The 27,043-nt window shown below is 36.0% G+C and overlaps 1 protein-coding gene across 1 annotated transcript; it reads left to right on the top strand.

The window, feature by feature from the left end:
- The first annotated feature begins 688 nt into the window (after window positions 1–688).
- On the top strand, window positions 689–26,898 carry LOC137394689 (large ribosomal subunit protein mL46-like). The gene is made up of 6 exons (XM_068081452.1): window positions 689–792; window positions 2,549–2,735; window positions 8,819–8,946; window positions 17,565–17,710; window positions 22,648–22,779; window positions 26,463–26,898. The coding sequence occupies exons 1-6, from the start codon at window positions 693–695 to the stop codon at window positions 26,619–26,621; spliced, it is 852 nt and encodes a 283-aa protein (XP_067937553.1). The 5' UTR covers window positions 689–692; the 3' UTR covers window positions 26,622–26,898.
- Window positions 26,899–27,043: the final 145 nt, after the last annotated feature.

Raw genomic sequence — 27,043 nt, 5'->3', positions numbered from 1 at the left:
GTTTGTCTTAATTAGCTTTAGTATCCTTGTTTACTAAGTAGAAAACATATATTTTCCTCTTTATTGCCTTACGATGAAGCGCACGCTTCTAATTCACAGTTATCAGGATGCTACATAGTTTTTCAAGCTAATGATTGTGTGTTGTGTTTCAGAATTAATGCCATCAATGATATACAGTCCCACTAGGGAGCTGTATATCATTGATGCCATCCTAGAGTTTTTTCAAATCCGAATATGGTATAATTATGATAAACAGGAATATGATTTTCTAATTGAGCATGATATCATATATACATTTAGAGCGTTTGCATTCAAAGGGACTGAATTCTAACTATTCTTTAGAAACGTCCACTCTATTACCTTGTTGATACCTGCCCAAAATCCGTAATAGACTTGCTAGACTTATACATGTAATTATGATTATTCGATTGTCGTAGATAGACAAGCCGAATATATGCGCTAAGAAGTTGTCTGCTCGAATTGCATTTCTATCTACGAGTGCATTAATCGCTTTTATAGTAGTAGCTCCACAGGTGTCCTTTAGCGGGGATGTTGCCGAGACCGAGCCGTAGTCTACACACACAAAAAAACAACAGCTTGGTGTTTTTTGTGTGTGTAGACTACGGCCCGGTCTCGGCTTCGGCAATATCCCCGCTAAAGGACACCTGTGATTGGCTCTGTCGTTTGACAACATGGCTGCCCCCATAAAAAATGTTTTTGCAAGGTTAGGAACTAGCATATTGTCGCAAACTCACAAATGCAATATTTCTGTTGCATTGAAAAGATCACACGGTAAATAATTTTAATTAGCAATTTTGTAATTTTAAAGTTATGCGCAACTCATACATGTATATTTTGGTAGCTTCAGACTTGCCACCAAAATGTTTACAAAGATGTTCGTTTGATACATCTGGCATGAGGTGTTTAGTAGTCATGAATAAGTTTTTGTCATGTTCATGACGGTTGTAGTTTCTTTTATTGGTATCCTTTGATATTCTTTTGTTGTTTGCTTATTCATAAATCGGATGGTTATACAGTATTCTCATTTTGACTAATCTTTTATTTTGCATGAAGTGCTTAAAATCATACTTTTCTAAGCATTAATAATCGTTACCAATGTGATTCAGTCTAGTTTTTATTGATAGTATCATCAACAATATTTTGGTGGAGAGTTGTAGTTTGATATCTTATTTTGTAAGAGAAACAGGCTTGCCAACCCAAGAGTGGGGCAATGCGTGAGCTTTGGTTTTGGGGCAATTGATGTATCAATGATAGTATATATAAAATTGTGGAAATCGGGGCAAAAATCTCACGCATTTTCATTTTTTTTTTGGGTGATTGCGTGAGTCTCACGCCCAATGCGTGAGAGTTGGCAGGTATGAAGAGAAAGAAGTATGTTATATTGTCAGGGTTGGATCAATGATATACAGCCCCCCTGTGGGGGCTGTATATCATTGGTTGGATATGGAGAAATTATATTAGGCCTATGCATAACTAATTCGAATCCACACACAAAATTAGTGTTGAATTTGCTTTGTCATTTTATTCTATTTTGACTATGTTTAGTTAGTGCACTTTTGCTTATTTGATTTAGATTTATTTACCATATTTATTTATATTTATTTATCATATTTGATTATTACTAGTTCATGTACTAGAGAAGGTGTTGGCCTATTGTAAGCAATGCTGATATTTACCAGTGAAATTAATTCTTTGTTCTGTAAATTAAACAGGTAAAATACACAGCTAACAGAACTGAACAATGATACTAATGACAAAAGGTTAAAATAGCCAATAAAAGTTACACTCTTACTCGAATGGTCGTCCATGTTTGCTTGCTCGGTCCCGCATGGCTGCGAGTTTTGGCAGCCAAATGAGAGTCATAGCAGTCCTTAGATATATAGAGGCTTGGCAGTTAAGATAGTGAAATAAAGAGGATCAGCTGATGATGAAGAAGGAGGCTCCGTAGGCAGGGAGAGGAGAGGCTTCACAAGCAGAGGAAAAAGAGAGGGAGTCTCCACCACAGGCACACGAAAGCGCCTCAGCAGGCAGTGGAAAAGAGGGAGCCTCAGCAGGTCTTGGGAGAAGAGACCGATGCTGAGTCGTTGGAGCTGTTCTCTTTTATAGATGTCTCTGTTAGCCTGTGAGAAGGTGTTTAGGTTGATGCTCAGGTTCTGTTCTTTATGTTGCAAAGGGTTAGCAATGAGTGGACTTGTCTTAAGTGCATCATAAAAGTATAATAATTGGAAATGATGATTAACTACAATTGTCTTGGTCGTGTCTGGTAGAGGTCTGATATCTTATAATGGTTTTCTGGCATGTCAATTGATGTCTCTTTCTTCGTGGGTTACTTTTACGGGAGGTTTCTAAGCTATTTGTAGATGAGTAAATGATGACTGTCTTGATGCTGGTCCTCTGATGCATTAGGTGTTATGTTCATTGTGATATTGCGTACATCTCCGATGTTTAGGCATTTCTGTATTACGCTATCTGCTTTTGCTAATACTTCTATACAACGGTATTTAACAGCGTACGTTGCATTTTACAGCAATTGTAAGCGCTTCAAAAGTGGACCCAGCTCCCTTTGACCTGTACAGTGGTCTCATAATAGAACGAAGGCCGATTATTACTGCAGAGCAGACCGATCTTGAGAAGAGATATCAAGCACTGTTAAACACAATAGAGTTAGAAAAGAGCCACTATTGCATGCATGAACTTCGTCACAAAGCAGATATGTAAGCTATATTTAAACTATATATAGTTAAACTATATATATTATAACTATATACATCTAAAAATATATATTAGCTGTACTACCCGGCGGTACCCGGGTAATAAAAAAGTCATTGGACAGAAAATTTATTTTTATTTAACATATAACAAAATTTGCCATTCTGACTTTCAAACTATATATCATGAGAGAAGTGTGTCTTGTAGTTGAAATAAATTAAGAGAAAAATAAAAAGAACTGTAAAGGTTTTAAAACTAGCTAGTAGTCTGGCAAATTGCCAATGGAAAACTCCACTAAGCTAGTTAATAAGGTTAGGCTTCCAATGACGGTAAGCCATGACTTACCATTATGCATTGTTGTCTGCATTATAACTATATACATCTAAAAATATATATATATTAGCTGTACTACCCGGCGGCACCCGGGTAATAAAAAAGTCATTGGACAGAAAATTTATTTTTATTTAACATATAACAAAATTTGCCATTCTAACTTTCAAACTATATATCATGAGAAAAGTGTAGTTGTGTAGAAGTGAACTTGTATTTGTGTAGTTGGAATAAGTTAAGAGAGGAAATAAAAACAACTGTAAAGGTTTTCAAACTTTGTCAAATAACTGTAACCTTCAAACTTCATAACACGAAAGTGTTTCGTTGAAATACATGTAAATTAGGAGGAAAAATATAAATGTAAAGGTGTGTAAATATAAACGTGAAATCATTAGCAAGTAATGGCTAAAAGTAAAGTAAGTCTGTTTTGCTACAATTAAAATGAAAAAATATTTGGTATACAATTATATGATTTTAGTTTGGCATTATATGATTTTGGTCGTGGCATGCGAAAATTGGCATGAAAAAATATCGTAGGCTATAGACGTACATAGAGGGGTATAGAAACCCATAGTAAGATCTGGTACAATCACTCTCTGGTAAAAATCATCACCATTAAAAATTGTAACAAAATAATATATATGTAACCCTTAGTAACTATAGGTACCTACAATGACTAGTACAATTTGTGGTTATGATCTGCAAGATAATATAACATTACTATGTACTACATGGAGAGTTCTTACCTTCGAGACAGACGTGTATCTAACTTAAATCTAACTTAAATGAATTTAGTTTACCAAACACATACTTGAAGGTTGACTTACTAAGTTTTAGTATGTATTTACCAAACACACAGGTTACTTGAAGGAAGTTTTAGTATGTATTTACCAAACACACAGGCTACTTGAAGGAAGTTTTAGTATGTATTTACCAAACACATAGGCTACTTGAAGGAAGTTTTAGTATGTATTTACCAAACACACAGGCTACTTGAAGGAAGTTTTAGTATGTATTTACCAAACACACAGGCTACTTGAAGGAAGTTTTAGTATGTATTTACCAAACACACAGGCTACTTGAAGGAAGTTTTAGTATGTATTTATCAAACCCACAGGCTACTTGAAGGAAGTTTTAGTATGTATTTACCAAACACACAGGCTACTTGAAGGAAGTTTTAGTATGTATTTACCAAACACACAGGCTACTTGAAGGAAGTTTTAGTATGTATTTACCAAACACACAGGCTACTTGAAGGAAGTTTTAGTATGTATTTACCAAACACACAGGCTACTTGAAGGAAGTTTTAGTATGTATTTATCAAACACATAGGCTACTTGAAGGAAGTTTTAGTATGTATTTACCAAACACATAGGCTACTTGAAGGAAGTTTTAGTATGTATTTACCAAACACACAGGCTACTTGAAGGAAGTTTTAGTATGTATTTACCAAACACATAGGCTACTTGAAGGAAGTTTTAGTATGTATTTACCAAACACATAGGCTACTTGAAGGAAGTTTTAGTATGTATTTACCAAACACACAGGCTACTTGAAGGAAGTTTTAGTATGTATTTACCAAACACACAGGCTACTTGAAGGAAGTTTTAGTATGTATTTACCAAACACACAGGCTACTTGAAGGAAGTTTTAGTATGTATTTACCAAACACACAGGCTACTTGAAGGAAGTTTTAGTATGTATTTACCAAACACATAGGCTACTTGAAGGAAGTTTTAGTATGTATTTATCAAACACACAGGCTACTTGAAGGAAGTTTTAGTATGTATTTACCAAACACACAGGCTATTTGAAGGAAGTTTTAGTATGTATTTACCAAACACACAGGCTACTTGAAGGAAGTTTTAGTATGTATTTACCAAACACATAGGCTACTTGAAGGAAGTTTTAGTATGTATTTATCAAACACACAGGCTACTTGAAGGAAGTTTTAGTATGTATTTACCAAACACACAGGCTACTTGAAGGAAGTTTTAGTATGTATTTATCAAACACATAGGCTACTTGAAGGAAGTTTTAGTATGTATTTACCAAACACACAGGCTACTTGAAGGAAGTTTTAGTATGAATTTACCAAACACATAGGCTACTTGAAGGAAGTTTTAGTATGTATTTACCAAGCACACAGGCTACTTGCAGGAAGTTTTAGTATGTATTTACCAAACACGCAGGCTACTTGAAGGAAGTTTTAGTATGTATTTACCAAACACACAGGCTACTTGAAGGAAGTTTTAGTATGTATTTACCAAACACACAGGCTACTTGAAGGAAGTTTTAGTATGTATTTACCAAACACACAGGCTACTTGAAGGAAGTTTTAGTATGTATTTACCAAACACACAGGCTACTTGAAGGAAGTTTTAGTATGTATTTACCAAACACACAGGCTACTTGAAGGAAGTTTTAGTATGTATTTACCAAACACACAGGCTACTTGAAGGAAGTTTTAGTATGTATTTACCAAACACACAGGCTACTTGAAGGAAGTTTTAGTATGTATTTACCAAACACACAGGCTACTTGAAGGAAGTTTTAGTATGAATTTACCAAACACACAGGCTACTTGAAGGAAGTTTTAGTATGTATTTATCAAACACACAGGCTACTTGAAGGAAGTTTTAGTATGTATTTATCAAACACACAGGCTACTTGAAGGAAGTTTTAGTATGTATTTACCAAACACACAGGCTACTTGAAGGAAGTTTTAGTATGTATTTTCGTAAACTTTTAACTTAACTAACATTTTATCATTTATCTATTTGCGAATCTGTTTTTATCATAACCGATACGACTGAACTCACCATGGCGAGCAACGTTGATCTTTTAATGACGTATAGAATCAGTACTCAAATCGTCAAATCTTAATTTTGAGAGAAATTATTGTCGATATCGTGTGGCAGCAAAAATTCGCCCAACAAAAAAATAACGAAAAAGCATCGTGTTTCCGAGAGTTAGGTGAAAAATGTATTATAACAGGAGCATCGTAACTCGTGGGCGCAATTCTCAAATAATACGACATTTAGTGTGTGCATACGCTATACCGTATATGATAGTGCCTTTGATCAATACGCCTTGTATAGATCAGTGGTAGAGCGCATGGATTTAGAACTTGTGGTTGCAATCTCTGTGAGTTCAAATCCATCATAATGCGGAACTTTAAATTCCAAGATTTTAATAGCTATAGCTAGACATGCACAGACATGCACAGACATGCACAGACATGCACAGACATGCACAGACATGCACAGACATGCACAGACATGCACAGACATGCACAGACATGCACAGACATGCACAGACATGCACAGACATGCACAGACATGCACAGACATGCACAGACATGCACAGACATGCACAGACATGCACAGACATGCACAGACATGCACAGACATGCACAGACATGCACAGACATGCACAGACATGCACAGACATGCACAGACATGCACAGACATGCACAGACATGCACAGACATGCACAGACATGCACAGACATGCACAGACATGCACAGACATGCACAGACATGCACAGACATGCACACAAACTTCGAGAAATGTCTAATATTATATATATACTGCCAAAGTAAAGGATTATTTAAAAGATAATTATATAAGTAAAACTAATAAAGAGTGCTCAACACAAATTATGGAGCTAGATCTATGACAGTCCTTACACAGTTGGCAGATATATATGCAAAAAATAGCACCAGCACTGGGATGCTGCTGATGATGTTGAGGAGAGGTAATTATGTGACATGCAAAACGCTTTGCTACTAGCGTTTTGTATCGCTAGATAAGTTGACTCGACGCGGTATTTGTATTAAAATTGACTTGAGGACATGCAATGATTTCATTTAATATGTGTTATTTTAAATAGTTTGCTTTATTCCTTTCCATAACCTTATTAGTAGATTAGTAGGTTTAAATGGCTTCATGCCATTTAAACATTCACTAAGTCACATTCTTTTGCCTTCTGGGTTCATCGAAAGCTTGCCATGAATGCGCTACGCTATCAACCACTCCTAATACAGAAGAGTTTGAGACGTATATAAAATAGTATAAATAAGTATATAAATATGGAAGTAGGTACATAATGAAATATCCAACGATTCAACAGTTATCAAAGAAGACTTGTTGTCTTCCCTTGATGTATTTTTATGCATATCTAACTCTGGGTCAGATGACAAGAGATCAAGGAATGTTTTAAATGTAGCCTTCTCTCTGAATACCGTAAATATAGATATGACATGATTCAGCACTTAGTAATATGCTTCACGAACTGAAACACTACACAAGAACCCACTTTTAAAAGGTTGTATAAGGAATAATATTTGATGGTATGCTCCAGCCATAAATCATGTACCCTTCTAAACTTAAAGTGTCACTGTTGAGTGTCTTATTCTTATGCTTACTCCTTTTCAGCACAAATGATTCTACTAACTATCCTTGACATTAGAACACCGGTATAACATACTTGTTATCTCTAGTTTAATATTTATATTCAGCCATTTATTGTTGTTTAGTTTTATTGTTATTTGTTCACTGTTATTATTTTTATACATTGTTATATGTTTAATTAAGACGAGGTCTGGTAACCACAATGATATCAATTGAATGTGTTTGGCCAAAAGGGTTGCAAACAATACCTTGAGATACGACGAAAGCCTTGACATACGATAAATTTTAAATATGAGAAAAGTTCCAAACAAACTTTTGCCTTGAGATATGAGACAAACTAGAAATGCAAGCATACAAGATGGTTCCTTACGGGCTGCTAGGTGGTTGAGCATACGAGGAACCACTTATGAGAACAGCATCGCTCGGTCTTTCTTATCGAATCAAAAAGGATTTAAAAAGGCTGGCTGAAAGTGACAAAAAGAGCCTGCTGGAAGAAGATAGCAAAAAATGAAAATGAAGACTAAGTTTGAATTAAGTTTACTGTAAGATTAAAACTGATTTTCAAGTGTGTGTTTAGTAATGTAAATTCATTTAAGTTAAACTTAGTTTATGTGATGTCATGTATCATCATTCAAGTGTACCATGCTGAACATGTTACCATTGAGTCTGTCGCACACCGCCACTAGCTACTACTGTCTGTCTTGAAGGTACGAATAGCAAACAGTACTGTACATAATGTTAGTGTATCGCAGATCATATTCACTAGATATGTATTTGTTACTTTGTGAGAGTAGGTGGTGAATTAGAACAATTAAAAGCGTGTTTTCCATTGTAATAGCCTGTTTAGGTGTTTTTAGAAGGTGTTGTATTTAATCATTTATAGGAAAAATTGATATAAGATATGACTGCATTGATGTCCGAGCTTGGTCTAGGAACACATTAAGCATCTCAAGGTATTACTGTACTAAAAGAAAATTAAACACACATACTGGAAAGCAATGATACATGACTTGCCATTGCTTGTGTGTCTGTATTTGAATTTTTACAATATTATTGTTTCAGTGAAGCTTTTTTAGTCTTTCTTTTTTGGAGCAGATCTTTTGGTGTCCTTGAAGATATGTTGTTATTTAGTTGGCTTCTTGAATTTGTCTCAGTTCTAAGCATTTCTCACATGAAGCTCTTATAAATGTTTATACTGAAGATCTATCACAATCTTGTCTGTCGCAAGAATTGGAAGAACTGATCAGAATACATTTTTGCCGTCACTTTTTCATCTCGAGTAAATGGCTTCTCTTCGCCTGGTAATTCTGGTTTGCCCAGACGGATCTCTTTTTTGTCTCTAGAGAGCTCGCAACACGAAGACTTAAGGAGGATGTTGATGAGACGGAGTTGTCTACCCTCACAGCTGTTGATCTGGAAGATCAATGGACGGAAGAGTTGTCAATGTTTTCTCAGGCTTCTCGACTCACAGGTGTGTGTTTCAATGCTGGTAGCTGAATGCAAGAGATATGGTATAAACACATAGCTGGACAGTTACAGCCCTCTGAAATGCAACTTATAAACATTTATAAAGGTTTACTTATTCTTTCATAAGCCAAAAGCGGTGTGATGTTCAACAGTTTTTAGTTGCACGAAAACAACCAGTGTGGTAAATGGCATTGACAGTCAAATCTTGACTTACGATCACTTCAGCATAGGAATATTTGACAGTCAAATCTTGACTTACGATCACTTCAGCATAGGAATATTTGACAGTCAAATCTTGACTTACGATCACTTCAGCATAGGAATATTTGACATCAAATAAATAATTTAATGTATAATTTGAGAAAAAAAGCGATATTTTTCTTTAAACTAAAATAGGAAATAAAAAAGCTTTAGTGAACCTGTGCTGAAGAACTCTTTGATAAATCTTTGAAGCTATCTTGTAATTATCACGAGGAGAAAATTGATGGGATGCCAGAAAAAACGTCTGAACCTAAAGAAAGTGGAGAAGCTGCCCATAATATAGAAATATCCAATCTAGAGACCAAAACTTAAGATAAGGTATATTAGTTTAAAAATCATTAAATCCTTGTTAGACTAGGTTCATAATTCTATCAGCACATTTAGCTACGCGTTGTCCTCTTCTGACTCACCAAGGCTACCTCTCAAATCGCTTGTCTGTCAAGTTAAAGTGCCAAGAGTAACCTCATTTTATTGGTTAAGCGTACGCTTGCCAGTCTCATGCACGATGAGAGACCGTCATGAGTAGTCAGTATATGGAGAATTATCCAGTGAATAGTTGTGTGAAAGTACGTTTGCCTTTCAGTCATAGGCTGCAGGTTTGATTCCTGTGTGAGGAAATCTTTTTCCTAACGCTTTTAGTGTGGCTTCAGACAGACTAACACAGCTCCTACTTCAGACAGACTAACACAGCTCCTACTTCAGACAGACTAACACAGCTCCTACTTCAGACAGACTACACACAGCTCCTACTTCAGACAGACTAACACAGCTCCTACTTCAGACAGACTAACACAGCTCCTACTTCAGACAGACTAACACAGCTCTTACTTCAGACAGACTACACACAGCTCCTACTTCAGACAGACTACACACAGCTCCTACTTCAGACAGACTAACACAGCTCCTACTTCAGACAGACTAACACAGCTCCTACTTCAGACAGACTAACACAGCTCCTAATTCAGACAGACTAACACAGCTCCTACTTCAGACAGACTAACACAGCTCCTATATTAGAGAGTAATTGAATGCCCGGCATTGCCCGTGTAATAAAATAGTCTGCACAAAAAATTTATTTTTATTCAACGTATGCAACATTTACCATTCTGGCTTTCAAACTTCAGATCATAAGAAACGTGTTTTGGGCAGCTCGAATAAATTAAAAGAAAAAAATAAAACAACTGTAAAGGTTTTTAAATGTGAAATAATTAGCAAGTAATGGCTAGATAGTCTGTTTTGCTACAATGATTACAATGAAAAATGATTTGGTACTGATACAATTAATATGAACTAAGAAAACAAAATACAAGTCATAAATATGTTAAATGAATAGTAGCAATGACTATATAAAAGTGTGTGTATAAAAAAGGTTACTGTTGCAGCAGAAGCTCGTTGTTCAAAGTTTTGATGGACGATACTAGTACCGCTCAATACTGGCACAACCGTAAAAATGAGATATCGGGCTGTCTTTATCTGACCGAATGGAAAGGGAACGTAGAGACAATTTCTACTTGAGATAATACAATTGATCACGTGAAAAGTATTGAGCTTTTACAGATTTGGCGATCGAACCTTAGAAAAACAGGAAAAAAAGCAGTGTAACGGCACATTTGAAATTAAAACAGCACTTGAAAATTCCAAATAAAAAATAGGTAATGAGTAATGGTAAAAAAGCTTTTAAGAAAATTTATAAAGAAAAACATACGCAAAAAGTAATATTAATTAATAATAAAAAGTACATGTTTAGCGTATGCAATTTCGATAAGGATAGATAGAGTTCATAATGTTAAGAACGGCCTAGCCTAGTGGTCTCGCCTCCTTATTAGTAGACTTCACGTATGCATCAAGGTCAAGGGTAATAGTGTAGGTCTTTGGCAACTAGTTGTATTATTCCAAAATATCGTGCCCTGTAATATTGAATGATGTTAGTATTAGACTTTGTACAAAGGTATATCTGTATAACACTAACAGGGAAAAATTATCAAAAATACAATATTACGGAAGTAAACAGATTAGCATCAAGTTCCACACACAAAAGCAATGTTGCATATTATTTCAAATATAACCACATAGTATAGTACACACTTACAATTATTATGCTCTACATTATTGATCGCACACATGCCGGAATCAGGGCTCTACGAATGTATGCATACATCATTTGATTAGAAGAAAATTATTCTCAACAAGAAAACTTACAGAACATAAACAAGAACAACTTTACAGACTCAAAAAATAGTAGTATTCCACAAGTGCCATATTAAATTTAAGTTTTGCATAAAGTCCATACAGAATTGTCAACACATAAACTTCACTTTACATTAATAAATTCTTAGAACTTGGCATATGAAATAACTTACATTAGCAGTAGTATAGCAGAGTAAGTATAGCAGATATGAAGCAAAACTGCTTTATCAACACTCTTTTAACAATAAAATGTGGCATAATCCATACACAAAGCGCTATAATATCTCAGCTATTTGAACCGAACAGCTGAGATACTATCAGCAAGCATAACCCTTAGCTTCTTTCCAAATACAATAATTATCAAGCGAACATTTTGCCAATATAATCCTATTCATACGTTAACAGCGGTTTGAATGTCGCAAGTTCAAATCCAGTGCAAAAGTGGTCTTTCCTCCTTATAACTTCATTGCTAGTGCTAAACAGACGAATAACAGACGTAAGCTTTGAGATTTATATATATATAAATCACGCTCTCTATCAGTGTCGTACATAGTTATATTTTATCGTGGTTTGATATAATGTTATAGGAAGAATTAAATGAAATACAGTGCATCTTCAGGATACGATTACCCTGATATACAATCTTTTCACCTTACAAATTGCAACATAATGGTTTTTTTTCACATCACCATATGAATCTTATTTCACCATACGAGTTCAACAAAATTTTCGCCCGAGTTCAAATTTTGCAGTCGGTGTGCTTATTACATATGGCAAAATAATAGAGACACAAGAATTCTATTTGCCAAAAGTATTTCCACAATGCTTGAAAGAGACACAATGACCGATTTCTCTCAGTTCAGCAATTCTCGTGTGTAAAATGGCAATACAGTAATACTTCAACTTACGAGTGCTCCAACGTACGGGAAACTTGAGATACGAGCTAGCTTTCAAGCAAGTTTTAGCACTAACATACGAGCCATATTTGAGATACGAGCACTTGAGTCAGTTGCCAAGTATGCCGGAGGTGTTTTATGAGAACAGCATCACTCTGTATTTTTCAACTGCTCAGGTTATACTTTTGTACCGTGTTTTTTGTGCACGATTTTCTGTGCAGAATTATGTGAATTAAACGTACTGTGCGTAGACTGAAAGTTTGCCTGTAAAATGAAAGATAATACAAAGAAAAAGCAAATGATAACAATTGATATTAAACGGAAAAATATGGAAAAATATGCGAAATGTGTATGCCTAATTGAGCTAGCTCGGCAATATGACAGAAATACATTCATAATTATTAAACAGAAGGATTATATTCAAGGCATTTAGTTCGCAAAAGGACTAACCATAGTTTCTAAACGGTGCAGCGATCTTCACGACCGCTGATGGCATTGGACAAACAATTGGCCGGTGACAGCGTAACTGAAACGATGCTTTGTGAAAAGGCCTGCGCTATCTATCCAAACTGTTCAATAGACATTCGGACAAGTTGGCTAGTGATCGTGCATTAACCCTTTGTGACGACACCTGTGTTCATCCTAATCGCAACACGTTGAAAGGGCGACAAAGGCAAACGTCCTTAGATAGGTTTATCTTAAAACGGCCGGCTAGTCGTGAAAGCGAAAAAAAAGGAAAAATTAGCTAACCAGCGAGAAACTTCAAACTATGAACGCCGAAATTTTTTTAATTACGCTTAGTTACAAATGAAAGTTTGCTTTTAGGTTTGCTTCTAAGTTTGTCTTTTAACACTTTGATAAAATCCAAATTTATCAAAGTCAACTGTTGTAACGAAGGATAACTTATATCTCCCTCCCTGGCCAATGCGAGCGTTAACTGCTATTGTATGTATTTAATTTTACATTTTAATTAATCACATTTCCTTGCATTATTTTTTATTTGTTGCTTTTTGAAAGCATGTAGTACGTTAGGACAATAACCAACATGTTCTTTCTGTTGCAATATCTTGTTTTGAGTGTTTTATTTGCTTTTTTTTAGAGTATGTCAATAGACCAATCAATATATATTTAATTGTTCTATATATAAATAAATTGCACCAACATGCGAGTAAATTGACATACGAGCTCAGTCTCGGAACGCATTAAGCTCGTAAGTCGAAGTATGACTGTATTTTCCTTTCAAAGCTAATGACAAAGTTGGAGTTGTGGCCCCTTCAAACAGGTCAGTGGTCAGACAACCTATTTTAATTTACTAAGAAAATACCACTTCATTACTAAAACTGCATCATTCGGGCTTTATTGCCGAATTAGCTTTGAAAAAGCTTTGAAATTTCGCTAAAAGTTATAGTGAAGGTGAAGACACACACCTTTAAGTGATAAAGTTTTAATGATAGTTTTAAATAGTTGAAAATACATACTAAAACTTAGCTTCAAGTTTGTGTGTTGAGTAAGCTAAACTTGTTTGAGGTGAATTCAAAAGTTATTTTATTCGTACGTCTGGCTTGAAGGTGAGAAATTCCTATGGTATGTCACATTATAATGTGACATTATATTGCAGATCAGAACAACTAAATACACTAACTACAATACAGTTACTGTAGGTAACTATAGTTACTAAGGTTAACTCCTTCGCAACTGACTAACTTTTATGCGATCTACATTAAATACCCGTCATTTCTCAGAAAAATGATATGGGTTTAGTATTTTGGTTATAACTATTGCCAGATATATAATTGAGGCATATTTGTAGCTTTTCTGGTTGGCCAGAAAATTTTCTTCATAACTAATCAAAAATCTTCTTTTATAACTTAAACATAAATGTACATGGAATTGGTAAATTTCCAAGGTGAGATAACTCGTGTTGATAGCCTAGCTACGATCAAAATCCACGAGTAACTCGCGATGGCTGCGAATGAGTTAACATACTATTTTGTTACGAATTTTTATTATGTTAGCACTTATATATAAATTTTTGACGATTTTTACCAGGGGATGTATGCATAATATAACTACAATGGTTTCTGTACCCATACGATTTTTTAACCATACGATGCCAGCCCTGGAATGGATCAAAATCGTATCCTGAGCGTGTGCTGTATTATGTATTATAATAATGTTTTTTCCAACATACGATACAGACGTCAGAACCGATTAACCGTATAGAAATAGAACGAGATTCCAATGCATTCACAAGTATAAGCATAGTGAGTCACCCATCTTCTATACCTATTTAAACATGAGTCAAAGACTCTCATGAATAAAAGTCCAATGGATTGGAACAATTTATAAAATGAAGTGATTTCATGCGTCATATTTTCTATCGAAGTTTAATAACCCTTCAATGTTCAAGATACCAGATAAACAACAAGAAATTTTATAACAAGCTAGATTTTTCGAAAGCTATTCGCTTGGAGAAATTTCTGTTCCAATCATGATTATGTGTTGGTCTTATTTGGATTTTGGATTGGTGTAAGCGACCACAATATGATTACACATTGTAATAGTATTCATACCTTGACATACGAGTGCCCCAACTTATGAGAAATTTGAGATACGAGTCAAGTTCCGAGCAAACTTTTGCCTTGAGCTATGAGAGAAATTGAAGATACTAGCAGATGAGATGGTTGTTGAGGCAGCAGCTAGGTGGTCGAGTATGTAGAAGGCTGGTTATGAGAACAGTATCCTTTGGTCTATTTCGTCAGATCGGTTTAAAAGTTTTTACAAGGCTAGATAAAGGTGAATGTGAAAGTTAGTCAAAAAACGAGACAAAAAGAGACAAATCGGAAGATAAAAAATTAAAATAAAGACAAAATTAGAATTAAGTTTAGGATTAAAACTTATTTTTTTCGTATGATTAGTAAGCTAAATTCATTTAGGTTAAATATAAAGTTTACGTTAGCCTACAAAAGTGTAGTGTACGAAATGTGTTGCTGTCAAGTCTGTCTCACACCTCGTTAGCCACTACCGTCTGTCTGGAAGGTAAGAATTCTAAACAGACGGGAGTGGCTAACGCGTATTACCGTACATAATAATATTGCATTTTATTCTAGATCATAACCACTAGATAGGTATTTGTTACTTTGTGCGTGTAGGCGGTGAATTATTACAATTAAAAACATGTTTTTCATCGTATCCTGTTTTAGTTTATTTACTTTATATAAGAAAAATTGCTTAGAGATACGAGAGAATAGACATCGGAGCTCAGTCCCGGATTGCATTAAGCTCGTACAGTATGTCGAGGTATGACTGTACATGTCATAAACAATGAAGATGCTTTATTTGCATGACCTTTAACCTTACCTCTCTAATGAACCTTTGATATCAACAACTTCAGCTTCAATGTTGGGAAAAATATGGGTTGTCCTTTCGTGTCCCCAGATGAATCGCCAAACATTTGGGATTATATAGACCTTTTCAAAATCCATTAAATAGTTCACAAATTTTCATTATTCACAATTAGTTCACAATTAGCAACTGAATTTTAGCTTGAGTTAACACGATATAATCTGTACTACTATTATAAACTAATCTTTGTGCAAGTACTTCCCATTTATAACAGTTTGACTTGTTTCTGTAAAACTATTCGATGGCCAAAATAAATACTACGTCTGCTGAAAAAATTAATTTTGATGCTTATATGGATTGGTTCATCAGTGGCTAAGATTTTAGGTCAGAAGATGGTGAAGATGAACTTATAAAAGCAAAGGAAGGTTAAGTAAAGGAAGGAAGGAAAGCAACAATGAGACTGCGACTTATGTCGGCAGCACTTATGTCGGCAGCACAAAAGCTCATGTTGCTAAATAAATTTATTCAAACAGTTTTACTTTAGATTTTGCAATTAATATGAACATTGATTGTATATGTCACTTGTTTTTGTATGTTTATTTTTAACATTAGATAGATTATGATTTATTTTATAAATTTAGAGACTTGTATCGCGGTTTGATAATCTTATATCGTTGTCTAAACGGGGCTTGTAAGGAGTAGAAGCCCTTAACTCAATTTATACATGTATTAGGTGGGTGCCCAGGTAATAAAAGTCATTGCAAAGAAAATTTATTTTTATTTAACATATAACGACCGTTACTGTGTGGTTAATTTTTAGTGGTACTTTTAGAGTACTGTATTTAAATACTGTACGCTAAAAGATGAACAAACTCCCTTGCGTGTAATATTTTGGTAGTTAGTGGCTTCGTAATTAAAGAGTTGTCACATTTGTATATATGAGAATGCAATTCCCATATTGTGGTTTTTGGGGCTATGATTTTTCAATCACTATCCTATAGGCTATAAGCATAACCAAATGTTGAGTGTAACTCTGTATAGTGGGCTCTTCATAGTATGTATTATATATTGAGCCTTGCATTGTAGGGTTGTCGCAAACAGTAGTTTGGGACGCGTAGGTGCAACGAGTAGATGCATAATTGGCTCAACTTCTATTTTCCATTTCTAATTTGCAGTATCATTGAACATCACTTTTCAGTAAATACCACATTAGTGTTTTGCCACATAGCATTAGCTTTCCAATTATGGCATTCTCAATCGTGCAAGCATTTTTTGGTAGCACTATACACTAGACTTGGTCCAAATCTCTTTTTTGTTTGTTTTACTCTCTGAATGTGAGATGAAGTGGTTGAGCTGGTGAAGGTGCTCGCTTGTGATGATTGAGCAAGTGCCACACATCATGCTGTTTTAAAACATTTCATCTGATACAGATATGGTTACGTAAATATGTAGCAAATCACGGAAATGGAGCATGGTAACCCAAACAGATGCATCTTTGAAAATCTTTATGTAGTTATTATATTAGATGAATGTATTTACTGTGGTAATCATCTGATAAGATCATTGCCTGCGAGACCATTGCATATGCGACCATTACATGTGAGACCATTACCTACGAGACCATTACCTACGAGACCATTACCTACGAGACCATTACCTACGAGACCATTACCTACGAGACCATTACCTACGAGACCATTACCTACGAGACCATTACCTACGAGGCCATTACCTACGAGACTATTACCTACGAGACCATTACCTACGAGACCATTACCTACGAGACCATTACCTACGAGGCCATTACCTACGAGACCATTACCTATGAGACCATTACCTATGAGACCATTACCTGCGAGATCATTTTGTACAAGACCATTTGCTGCAACCAACTGATGACTGGTGTTAAATTGATATTGTTTCCTTACTGTAGAAGCTGATAGAACAGGCAACAAGCAGACAAGTCAGAGATATCTAGACCAATGTGTATATCTCCTCGTCCAACAGTCTTTCTCACCCGGGAGTTGGCACTGGGTCTTCCCTCAATGCATATCTGTAGATGGTGAATCTACCCGACAGGTATTTAGCTTTTGTTTTCTATGTAAGCCCAGCTTTATAACCCATGATTAGGAATCAAATTAGAAGGCCCTGAAAAAGCCACTTCCTAACACGTGCTTGTATACATCAGTGCTTTGAGTGCATCAAGCCTTGTAAGTCACATAAGAACATAATAAATTATAGTCATGCGAGGATTCAGCACCGATTCCTGTTGGTTTGACAACTACCTCTTTCTTGCGTGCGAAGATTTGAGGTCTTAATGGCTATAATAATAATAAAGGGCTTTTCTGGCCTCCCCTGCCATACTCATAACGTTAGGCCAGTTACACTCTCTGTCAGATCGTACAAACTTGTTAAATCTTTCTCCAATCCTTCATTCAACTTTGTTCATTTCACCTTATTTAGAATGCAAGCGCTTTCCATATATCATTTGCACATCATTGCTAGCCTTTAGATTTGAAACTCTGCATCCTGGTATTCTTGGGAGGAGAATGCCAGATGGCACTGTTATGGCACTGTTATACTCTCAAGCATTCAACTGCCTGACATTGAAAAAACAGACTCAGTGTTTTTTTGTTTTTATGTTATCAAGGCTTGTCACTGTCAGGTGCTGGAATGTTGGTATGTAATATATTCATGGAACACCCTCAGGCAGTTAGCCCCAGCAGCTCTAGGGCTTCTTTCTCATCAATCCATTTCGCTCTCTCACCTCCATAGATATGGTAATTTTCCCTTTTGGCTTTTCAACTGGTTTGATCGTCTGCTGCGGTCGGACTGTTGATATGTTGGCCAGCAATTAATCTTCTACTCGAATGTTTCTTGAATCTCTGGCAAAGTTGTACAGTTTAAACTTGTGTAACGCTTCGGAACTCTCTAAAGCACCTTGATTATTCTTTGTTTTGGGAATTAGGTCAGGTTGTTAAGTCGCGGTTTTGCTGATTGTTGTCGTTCCTGAAGAAAACTGATTGGGTTATGAGTATCCATCACCTTTGCAAAAAGAGAACCAATTTGTCACGAGTGTGGATACACTCTCTCCTCAAGTGGGTCAAGCAGCAAGGCAGAATGTATTGCAGACCTCTACTCGCTAAACCGTAATAATGTGTTTTACTCTTCATCCCATTATGGGAGCCAATTTCTTTTCTGCATCGGCAGGTTTAAGGTCAAAGCAGTTTGTAAGATGGAAAACTTTGATTATTGGAAGCAATTATTGGCATGAAGTTTTTACTAGTGTCCGTCTATTCAGAGCCAGGCTCAGAGGTTAGAAAAAAGATTACTTTTAATGGCATTCGAACTCATAACTTTTAGCTTGTTAGACTGACACTCTACCATCTACACCAATTGACCCTTTTGCCGTTGTTGCATCAGACTGCCACAGTACTAGTAGCGTATAATTTCAGTAGCCCAGGTCAGTGGCAAGTGTAAAAACTGTCCAATTTTTTCTTGTCTATTCTTATATGAATTGCGGGTCACAGTAAAAATTCCTAGTCATACTGCAGTTGAACCTACTGTCGTATAAATTACAGATTTTGAGCTTCCTGCCATCTCTTTAATTCTCAATTCGTTGAAAAACATTTCTTTCGAATAATTTACTTAGACATTTTTTATGTTTATGATTTCTCTAACTTTTGATTATCAATATGATAATTTTTAAGAGTGTATATAAACACTTTTCTGCTCATTAAAAATTTAAGACTACTTTGTTAATGTAGACTTTGTTGTTGTCTACCTTTTTTAATTCATCAGCTGAAAGGAAGGTATTCCTGTAAGTTTGCCGCCGACACGTTTAGAGAGACCTCTGATCGGTAGAATGACTGAGGTGTGCTTGATAAATGCAACAAGTTAACCTCGAGTATTCAGGTAGTCAAAATCACATTATTCGTAACAGTTTTATGGTAAGTAAAATTATATATTATTCATATCGAGCCTTGTGAGAAGAAACACTGTGCATAATTTACAAAATAATTCATCTGCCCTCAAATATTCAGTTTCCTTTAAGAAGCATATTCATCTACCTGCAGCTGCTCCTTATAAAACCATTCTAGTAATTTATTGTTCACTCAACATTATGTGGTCTTCAAGTCTGTCCTTCCCGCTCTCTGAATTGTTGAATCTCTTGCCCCTTCACACAGGATATTAAAGTCTAGCTACAACAGCTTGTCATGCTGGCCGATCCATTGACCTCGTTTAAACAGATATTTTTTTCTTTCATTTTTCCTTCATCTGTTCATTCACTTTAATATCGATAAAAGCAAACCGCAATCAACAAATCAGACAGCAGTCGCTGTCAAAATGTTTTCAAAAATTTTGTGGCCGGCTTCCTGGTCTTTGTTAAAAATTTTTGGCAAACTCATCTTTTAGCTAGGAAACTAACCAACTGAGTTACTTGTTGACTGAGCTGATATCTTGTGCCAAAAATCGTAAAGTGCCCTGCAAGTAAACCTCCACTAAGATTAACTCAACCTACAAATCTTCCATCATGTAGAATTTGAACAAGTATTTGACTGTATACCCGAAGTAGGCTTCCAATTTCTTAACACATGGCAGTTTTGGGAGTAAATAGGAAGAAGCTGGTAACAATTAAGAAAAGATAAAAATTAACAACGAGTATATACAGGTAGTCCTTACTTAATGTCGGGGCTATGTTCTGGAGAACTTGTCTGAAACAATTCAGTCATTGATCAAACCACCCTTCTAGCTTCCGTTGCATTCCTATAGGCTACTTACACTGTACTGTACTATTTCACCTTTTGTCTTTTTCTACTTTCTATTGATTTTTAATAAGTGTAAACATTTAACAAGTATTTAAACTTTTTCTTTTTTTATTTAGCTTTTGCGTGTTCTTGAGCGTGTTAACAAATGTTAGGCTATCGCATAGTAGATTGCAGTAGGTATTTTTACTTCTTTATGTTTATTTTCTTGGCATTTCTCTTTTCATTTAGCATTTATATGTACCATAGGTACGTTTCTATAATGTTTCAACTATGGCAAATATTAGCCAAACAGCCGATACCGTATGTTCATAAAAACGATGTCATAGCCAGGGTACATGTGTAACTAATCTATACATTCATGATTACTTCAATGGTTTTAAAAATGTAGTATGTTTTCTATTTTCATTTAACATTTTTAAGCATATTTTTTGACGATTCCCACGATTTGTAACAAGCCATCATAACGTTGAGTCGTCGTTAAGCGAGGACTAGCCGGATAAGTTAAGATTGTTCCGCATACCTATATTACCTGCTAGCAGTTTTCTGGGACAGGAGAAGAGTGATTAATTATTCTCCTATTTGATACAAATAAAATATGTTGTGAATGTCAAATACATGGTCACGGCAACTGTTGTGTTTATCTCTTGTAGGCTTAAAATTGGACATTGTTCTCATTTTTTTCATCATATTTGCACCTTGCACAGGCATGACATCCCAATATAATGTTTTGATTACGAAGAAAAATGCTTATGTGGTTGTTTTGCAAGTGGCCTGTGTTACTTGTTGTTCTGGTTGTGTCCTGTGAGATACATTGGTACTGGGAGAGTTAGCCATTTGCCATGGTGATAGCCATACAGTCACTCCTACATAATGACTATGCGATCATTTAATGGGTTTTATTATCTGAATTTCAAAAAAGTTTTTTCTTACTGTTGGAGGCAAAAGTTTGCTCTTTGGCCATAATTAGTCAGATTTTAAGAGAATGAGTGGTGAGTAGGCTTTTAAGAGGTTGTCTGTGTTTCAGCCATAACTGTTCATCTAGAGACAATATCTCTCATGCCGTCTAGTTGTCTCGGACCCGCAACATTTGCCATACCTTTGCTCTGATGCGCCTCTCTGATTAGAATGGTTAATATCGATCACGCTTTGATCCACCTGAGACGGTTTGCTTCATGAAATTTCTGTTGATATGTGCGATGAATGTGATAACCTAGTTGAGATGTCCTTGTAAAAATTTGAGGTCAACGTTCTATTCCACTAGTGGAGCTTATTGGCAATGAACTCATGCCAACCATGATGAGTGACACTAGTTGGAACTGGTTATGACATTCCTGGTAGTATAATCCATCTGCATAACAGGCAGTGGTAACTGAAACTGCCTAACAGGCAGTAGTAACTGAAACTGCACAACAGGCAGTGGTAACTGAAACTGTGTAACAGGCAGTGGTAACTGAAACTTCATAACAGGCAGTGGTAACTGAAACTGCGTAACAGGCAGTGGTAACTGAAACTGCATAACAGGCAGTGGTAACTGAAACTTCATAACAGGCAGTGGTAACTGAAACTTCATAACAGGCAGTGGTAACTGAAACTTCATAACAGGCAGTGGTAACTGAAATTACATAACAGGCAGTGGTAACTGAAACTGCGTAACAGGCAGTGGTAACTGAAACTGCGTAACAGGCAGTGGTAACTGAAACTTCATAACAGGCAGTGGTAACTGAAACTGCATAACAGGCAGTGGTAACTGAAACTTCATAACAGGCAGTGGTAACTGAAACTTCATAACAGGCAGTGGTAACTGTAACTGTGTAACAGGTAGTGGTAATTGAAACTGTGTAACAGGCAGTGGTAACTGAAACTTCATAACAGGCAGTGGTAACTGAAACTTCATAACAGGCAGTGGTAACTGAAACTGCGTAACAGGCAGTGGTAACTGAAACTGCATAACAGGCAGTGGTAACTGAAACTGTGTAACAGGCAGTGGTAACCGAAACGGAGTAGAGTGTACTCATAGCCATTGTGTGTTATCCAGGACATGTAGTAGAGCATTCGGTACAATCAGTTCCTTCCTTTGCTCTCCAGCGTGTTGATACTTACGTAATATTTGTCTTGTGGTTTGGCAGCCTGCTCTACATCAGGCCACATAGATCTAAACTCTCTAAAAATATTTTTTTTACCTCTTCCATTTGTCATCATGTAGTTATCTTAATAAACAAGCTAGCGAATGACAAGTTTATGTTGCAGACATGCGACCAGATTCTGCAGGATCTATCTTCGGAGATTAGTGTACGTTACCTAGGAAATGCTCCTTCTACCTTCCATAGAGTTAAATATCCCAAGAGCTCTGTCAGTCATGAAGGGCCAGTAAGTGCAAAGGTAATCTTTACCACCAATGATTTTGCTTATCTGTCATGCATTTGCAAAATGAATCATTCATCTATCCGATTGAAATTGGCTGTAGCTCTTCTCCTAATGGTATCGATGTTGTCTAACCCATTGGAAACTTTACTAATGTACTTTGAGCGAGAATATGTGGTGTATATAGCTCATCCCCTGCCAACTGTAAGTTTTTAAAATTTGAGATTAATTATTTTATTCTTGGAAAATCTAACATTTTGTTTTAGCCTCAGGTAGAGTGATAATGGTAGTGTTTTGCATATAAGGGATGCATATAAAGAGAACGGTATTTTAAACACTATTTGTTATCAAACTATTTATTCGGTTCTGCTGGCTACCTGTTGCCCTTTTTTCTTTTTTCTCTTATTATTGTTGTATGGCATAATTTGAAAAATATTTATATTTGAAATGAAATTATGGAAAAATAAGGTAATATTAATATATAGGCCTATATATTCAGACAAATTAATATGGTGAGGTCGACCTAACATGTTAGATCAATCGAACATGTTAGGTCGATCTAGTATTTGAACTCTTTTACCTGACCTGAATAAACTCTTTCTATAACACCAAGCACCGTGCCGATTGCGTAACGGCAAAGTTTATCACGGTCACTCTTTTTCAGGATTACTATAGCTTTTGCATCAAAAACTTGCATTTACATTACCTAAATTACATTAGCTAGTAGATGCACGACTAGTGTAATCTGCATTAAACTGTTTGTATAACTATTTGATAATTGATAGATTCTGAAATCTATGAAAATTATATTACTAAAAAATTGGTGTCGTTTTCAGGTGTATTTTAAAATGTTGGGAATGTTTAACATTAATTTTAATTTAGCGAATACAATGTATCGCTTCCATAACAATGTGGCCAAGATTCAACATTGGTCCAGTAAAATCAACAGGTTTGATCAAGCCAAACATTTTTTATTTGCTATGTATGACAGGCACAATTCTCTTGCGACATTGCTCAAGATAACCAATAATGTGTTTGAATAGCATTCAGTACGAACTAGGCTTTGATCTAAAATAGGCCTATAGTATTTCCTACCTAGAAGTAGTGTACAAAAGATGTAATTTGGTTAGCATGCAACAAGAACAATCATTAGAGGAAGGGGGGGCAACAGTTCATATATAATATATAGAGTTGTCCTCTCACAATTCTGGTGCCACCCTCACACAAAACTCAGCTATAACAGTAAAAGCGTTTTTCTTGCCATTAAAGGAGCCATAAATGTCTGTCAGTGCATCACATATTATGATATTTTACTCTCCTCATTCCAATTGGCCACCTGAATTGAAAATATTGTATAGATTTAAAATTTGTGTGTACAGTCATACTTCAACTTACGAGCTTAATGCGTTCCGACACTGAGCTCGTATGTCAATTTACTCGCATGTTGGTGCAATTTATTTATATATAGAACAATTAAATATATATTTATTGGTTTCCATACTCTGTAAAATGCAAATAAAACACTCAAAACAAGATATTGTAACAGAAAGAACATGTTGGTTATTGTCCTAACTTACCACTTGCTTTCAAAAAGCAACAAATAAAAAATAATGCAAGGAAATGTGTTAAATTAAAATGTAAAATTAAATACATACAATAGCAGCTAACGCTAGCATTTGCCAGAGAGAGATATACTATAAGTTATCCTTCATTACAACAGTTGAATTTGATAAATTTGGATTTTATCAAAGTCTTAAAAGACAAACTTAGAAGCAAATCTAAAAGCAAACTATCATTTTTAACTTAACGTAATTAAAATTTCTTCCGCGTTCATAGTCTGAAGTTTCTCGCTAGTTAGCTAATTTTTCCTTTGTTTCGCTTTCACGACTAGCCGGCCGTTTTAAGATGAACCTATCTAAGGACGTTTGCCTTTGTCGCCCTTTCAACATGTCGCGATTAGGACGAACACAGGTGTCGTCACAAAGGTTTGATGCACGATCACTAGCCAACTTGTCCGAATGTCTATTTTTATAGTTTTGATAGATAGCAACGGCCTTTTCAAATAGCGTCGTTTCAGTTACGCTGTCACCGGCCAATTGTTTATCTTATATCCAATACCTGAGCGGTCTCTCCATCAGCGGTGGTGAAGATCGCCATGCCGTTTAGAAATTACGGTTAGTACTTTTGCGAGCTAAATGCCCTGAATATAATCCTTCTGTTTGATAATTGTGGATGTGTTTCTGTCATATTGCTGAGCTAGCTCAATCACGCATACACATTTCGCATATTTTTCAATAATTTTCTGTTTAACATCAATTGTTATCATTTGTTTTTTCTTTGCATTATTTTTCATTTTACTGGCTAACTTTCGGTCTACGCACAGTACTTTTAATTCACATAATTCTGCACTGAAAAGCGTGCACAAAAACACAGTACAAAAGTATAACCTGTGCAGTTGAAAAATACAGATTGATGCTGTTGTCATAAAACACCTCCGGCATACTTGGCAACTGACTCACGTGCTCGTATCTCAAATATGGCTCGTATGTTAGTGCTAAAACTTGCTTAAAAGCTGGCTCGTATCTCAAGTTTCTCGTACGTTGGAGCACTCGTAAGTTGAAGTATTACTGTACTAATGAGTGGGATCCACTCAAACTTGGTCCATATTTGTGACCCTCGTTCAATGTATCTCCTAAACAGCCCCAACAACAACCAGTAAGTTTATTAAATCACCATTTGGTTAGTTATTGCAAGGCATCAGCTTGTACCACTTCTGGTAATTTCACATATATAGAGCATTCATCGTGATGTTCTGCATTTGCAAACCAAGGAGAATTTTTATATGACTTCTCACCCGGATGTAAACGTAAGCAAGAATATTTCAGATGTGACAACCGATAGCGATGCAGTCAGTAGGTGGCTGATTAACATGCAGTGAGAGAAGGAGAAAGATCTGATGTAGCTAGCTAGGCTGTTAGTATTGGCATGTACCACATCCCATAGCGTGTAAAAGTTGCTATATCTTTAGTGAGATGTCTCCTCCAATCCTTGTTTGTGAGCCACATGTAGTGGTTTTGCAAGATGAATTAGGATTATCACATAAATTTTGCCAACTCTAATTGAACATTACTGTCGCCGTGCTAGGGGTAGATACTTGGTGAAATTTAGTAATTGGATGTTCGTGATTGGCAAAACATTTACAAGTTATTTCATCAAATATACATCAGTAGCTTTGACTCTAAAATCTTCAGCAAACATCTTATTGTAATAGTAAACTGTGATAAGTTTATTTCTATGTACTTCTACGAATGATTTGTTTAGAGCTGGATTATAGAGAGCAAGTAAATGTAGAATCACTGTACTTGTCTATTTCTTTGGTAAAGGTTGCTGCTTGTAGCTGACATTCAAACCCTCTACTTCCGTTCCGGCACAGTTGTAGATCAAGCATTAATATATCTGCTGAATGCTGGCAATATCCATAAATAGGCGCTTCTGTTAGCATTGCCCTTGACAATATGGGCTGATGGTTTAGTGTGTCCCCTCCCCCTCCTTCCTGTTCCCCCAAAAGTCAACAGTCAACATAAGCTTAGTAACAGTATTCACAAATCAGATGGTATCATTGCAGTTTTGCCTTGATCATTTACTCGGCTTTATCAGGTAGTTGAGCCCAGCTTGACTCTTGCCATGCTCTCTTTTTTTAGATATTTCTTCACAAAGTCCTGCTGCTTACCGGCGACTTAACTGAGCTAACCTCTGGCTCCGAATACGGTGACTTCTGTTGGGTCACCCGTAATGAGATTAGAGAGCTTGTTACAAAAACTTACTGGCGAGCGGTTCAACCAGTGTTACATAGTCACTGAATCTGTATAACTCTACCACTCCCTTGAACAGAGTTGAGGCCTTGTGGAAAGGTTATTGCATAGAGTAGTGACTTGTGGGCTGGTTGGTTTCAACAGTCGAAGGGACTAGATTATCACAGCTCTCACGTGGCTGCCCATGCAATCATGTTATACAATCAACTGCCTTTCATTACTTTCAACTATCTCGTTATTTGAAACAACTTTTGTAATTCAAAAGCCATTGAATGCAGCCTAGCGTGCCATCATCTGGTTATTTTTTCAAATATATCTGTGGCAACTGTAATCCCTCTCACCCTCATCTTTAGGGGAAATGCTTGGTATGCTATTGCAACTAGCTTTTAAATGGTTCGATGAGCTCACGCGGCGTGACCTCAATAATATCAGGCCATACTCGTCGGCTCACGTCTGCGTGGCTAATCATG

This window comes from Watersipora subatra, chromosome 4 (assembly GCF_963576615.1).
Source record: "Watersipora subatra chromosome 4, tzWatSuba1.1, whole genome shotgun sequence".
Taxonomy (NCBI): domain Eukaryota; kingdom Metazoa; phylum Bryozoa; class Gymnolaemata; order Cheilostomatida; family Watersiporidae; genus Watersipora; species Watersipora subatra.
This window is presented reverse-complemented; position numbering and strand designations above follow the sequence as displayed.

What these genes read in the sequence shown, in the direction of transcription:
- LOC137394689 (XM_068081452.1), top strand. Translation starts at nt 693, where the DNA reads ATGGCTGCCCCCATAAAAAATGTTTTTGCAAGGTTAGGAACTAGCATA. An exon ending in CTTCGTCACAAAGCAGATAT is followed by an intron (nt 2,736 to 8,818) that starts GTAAGCTATATT and finishes TTTTGTCTCTAG; the next exon opens with AGAGCTCGCAACACGAAGAC. An exon ending in TCAGGCTTCTCGACTCACAG is followed by an intron (nt 8,947 to 17,564) that starts GTGTGTGTTTCA and finishes TCCTTACTGTAG; the next exon opens with AAGCTGATAGAACAGGCAAC.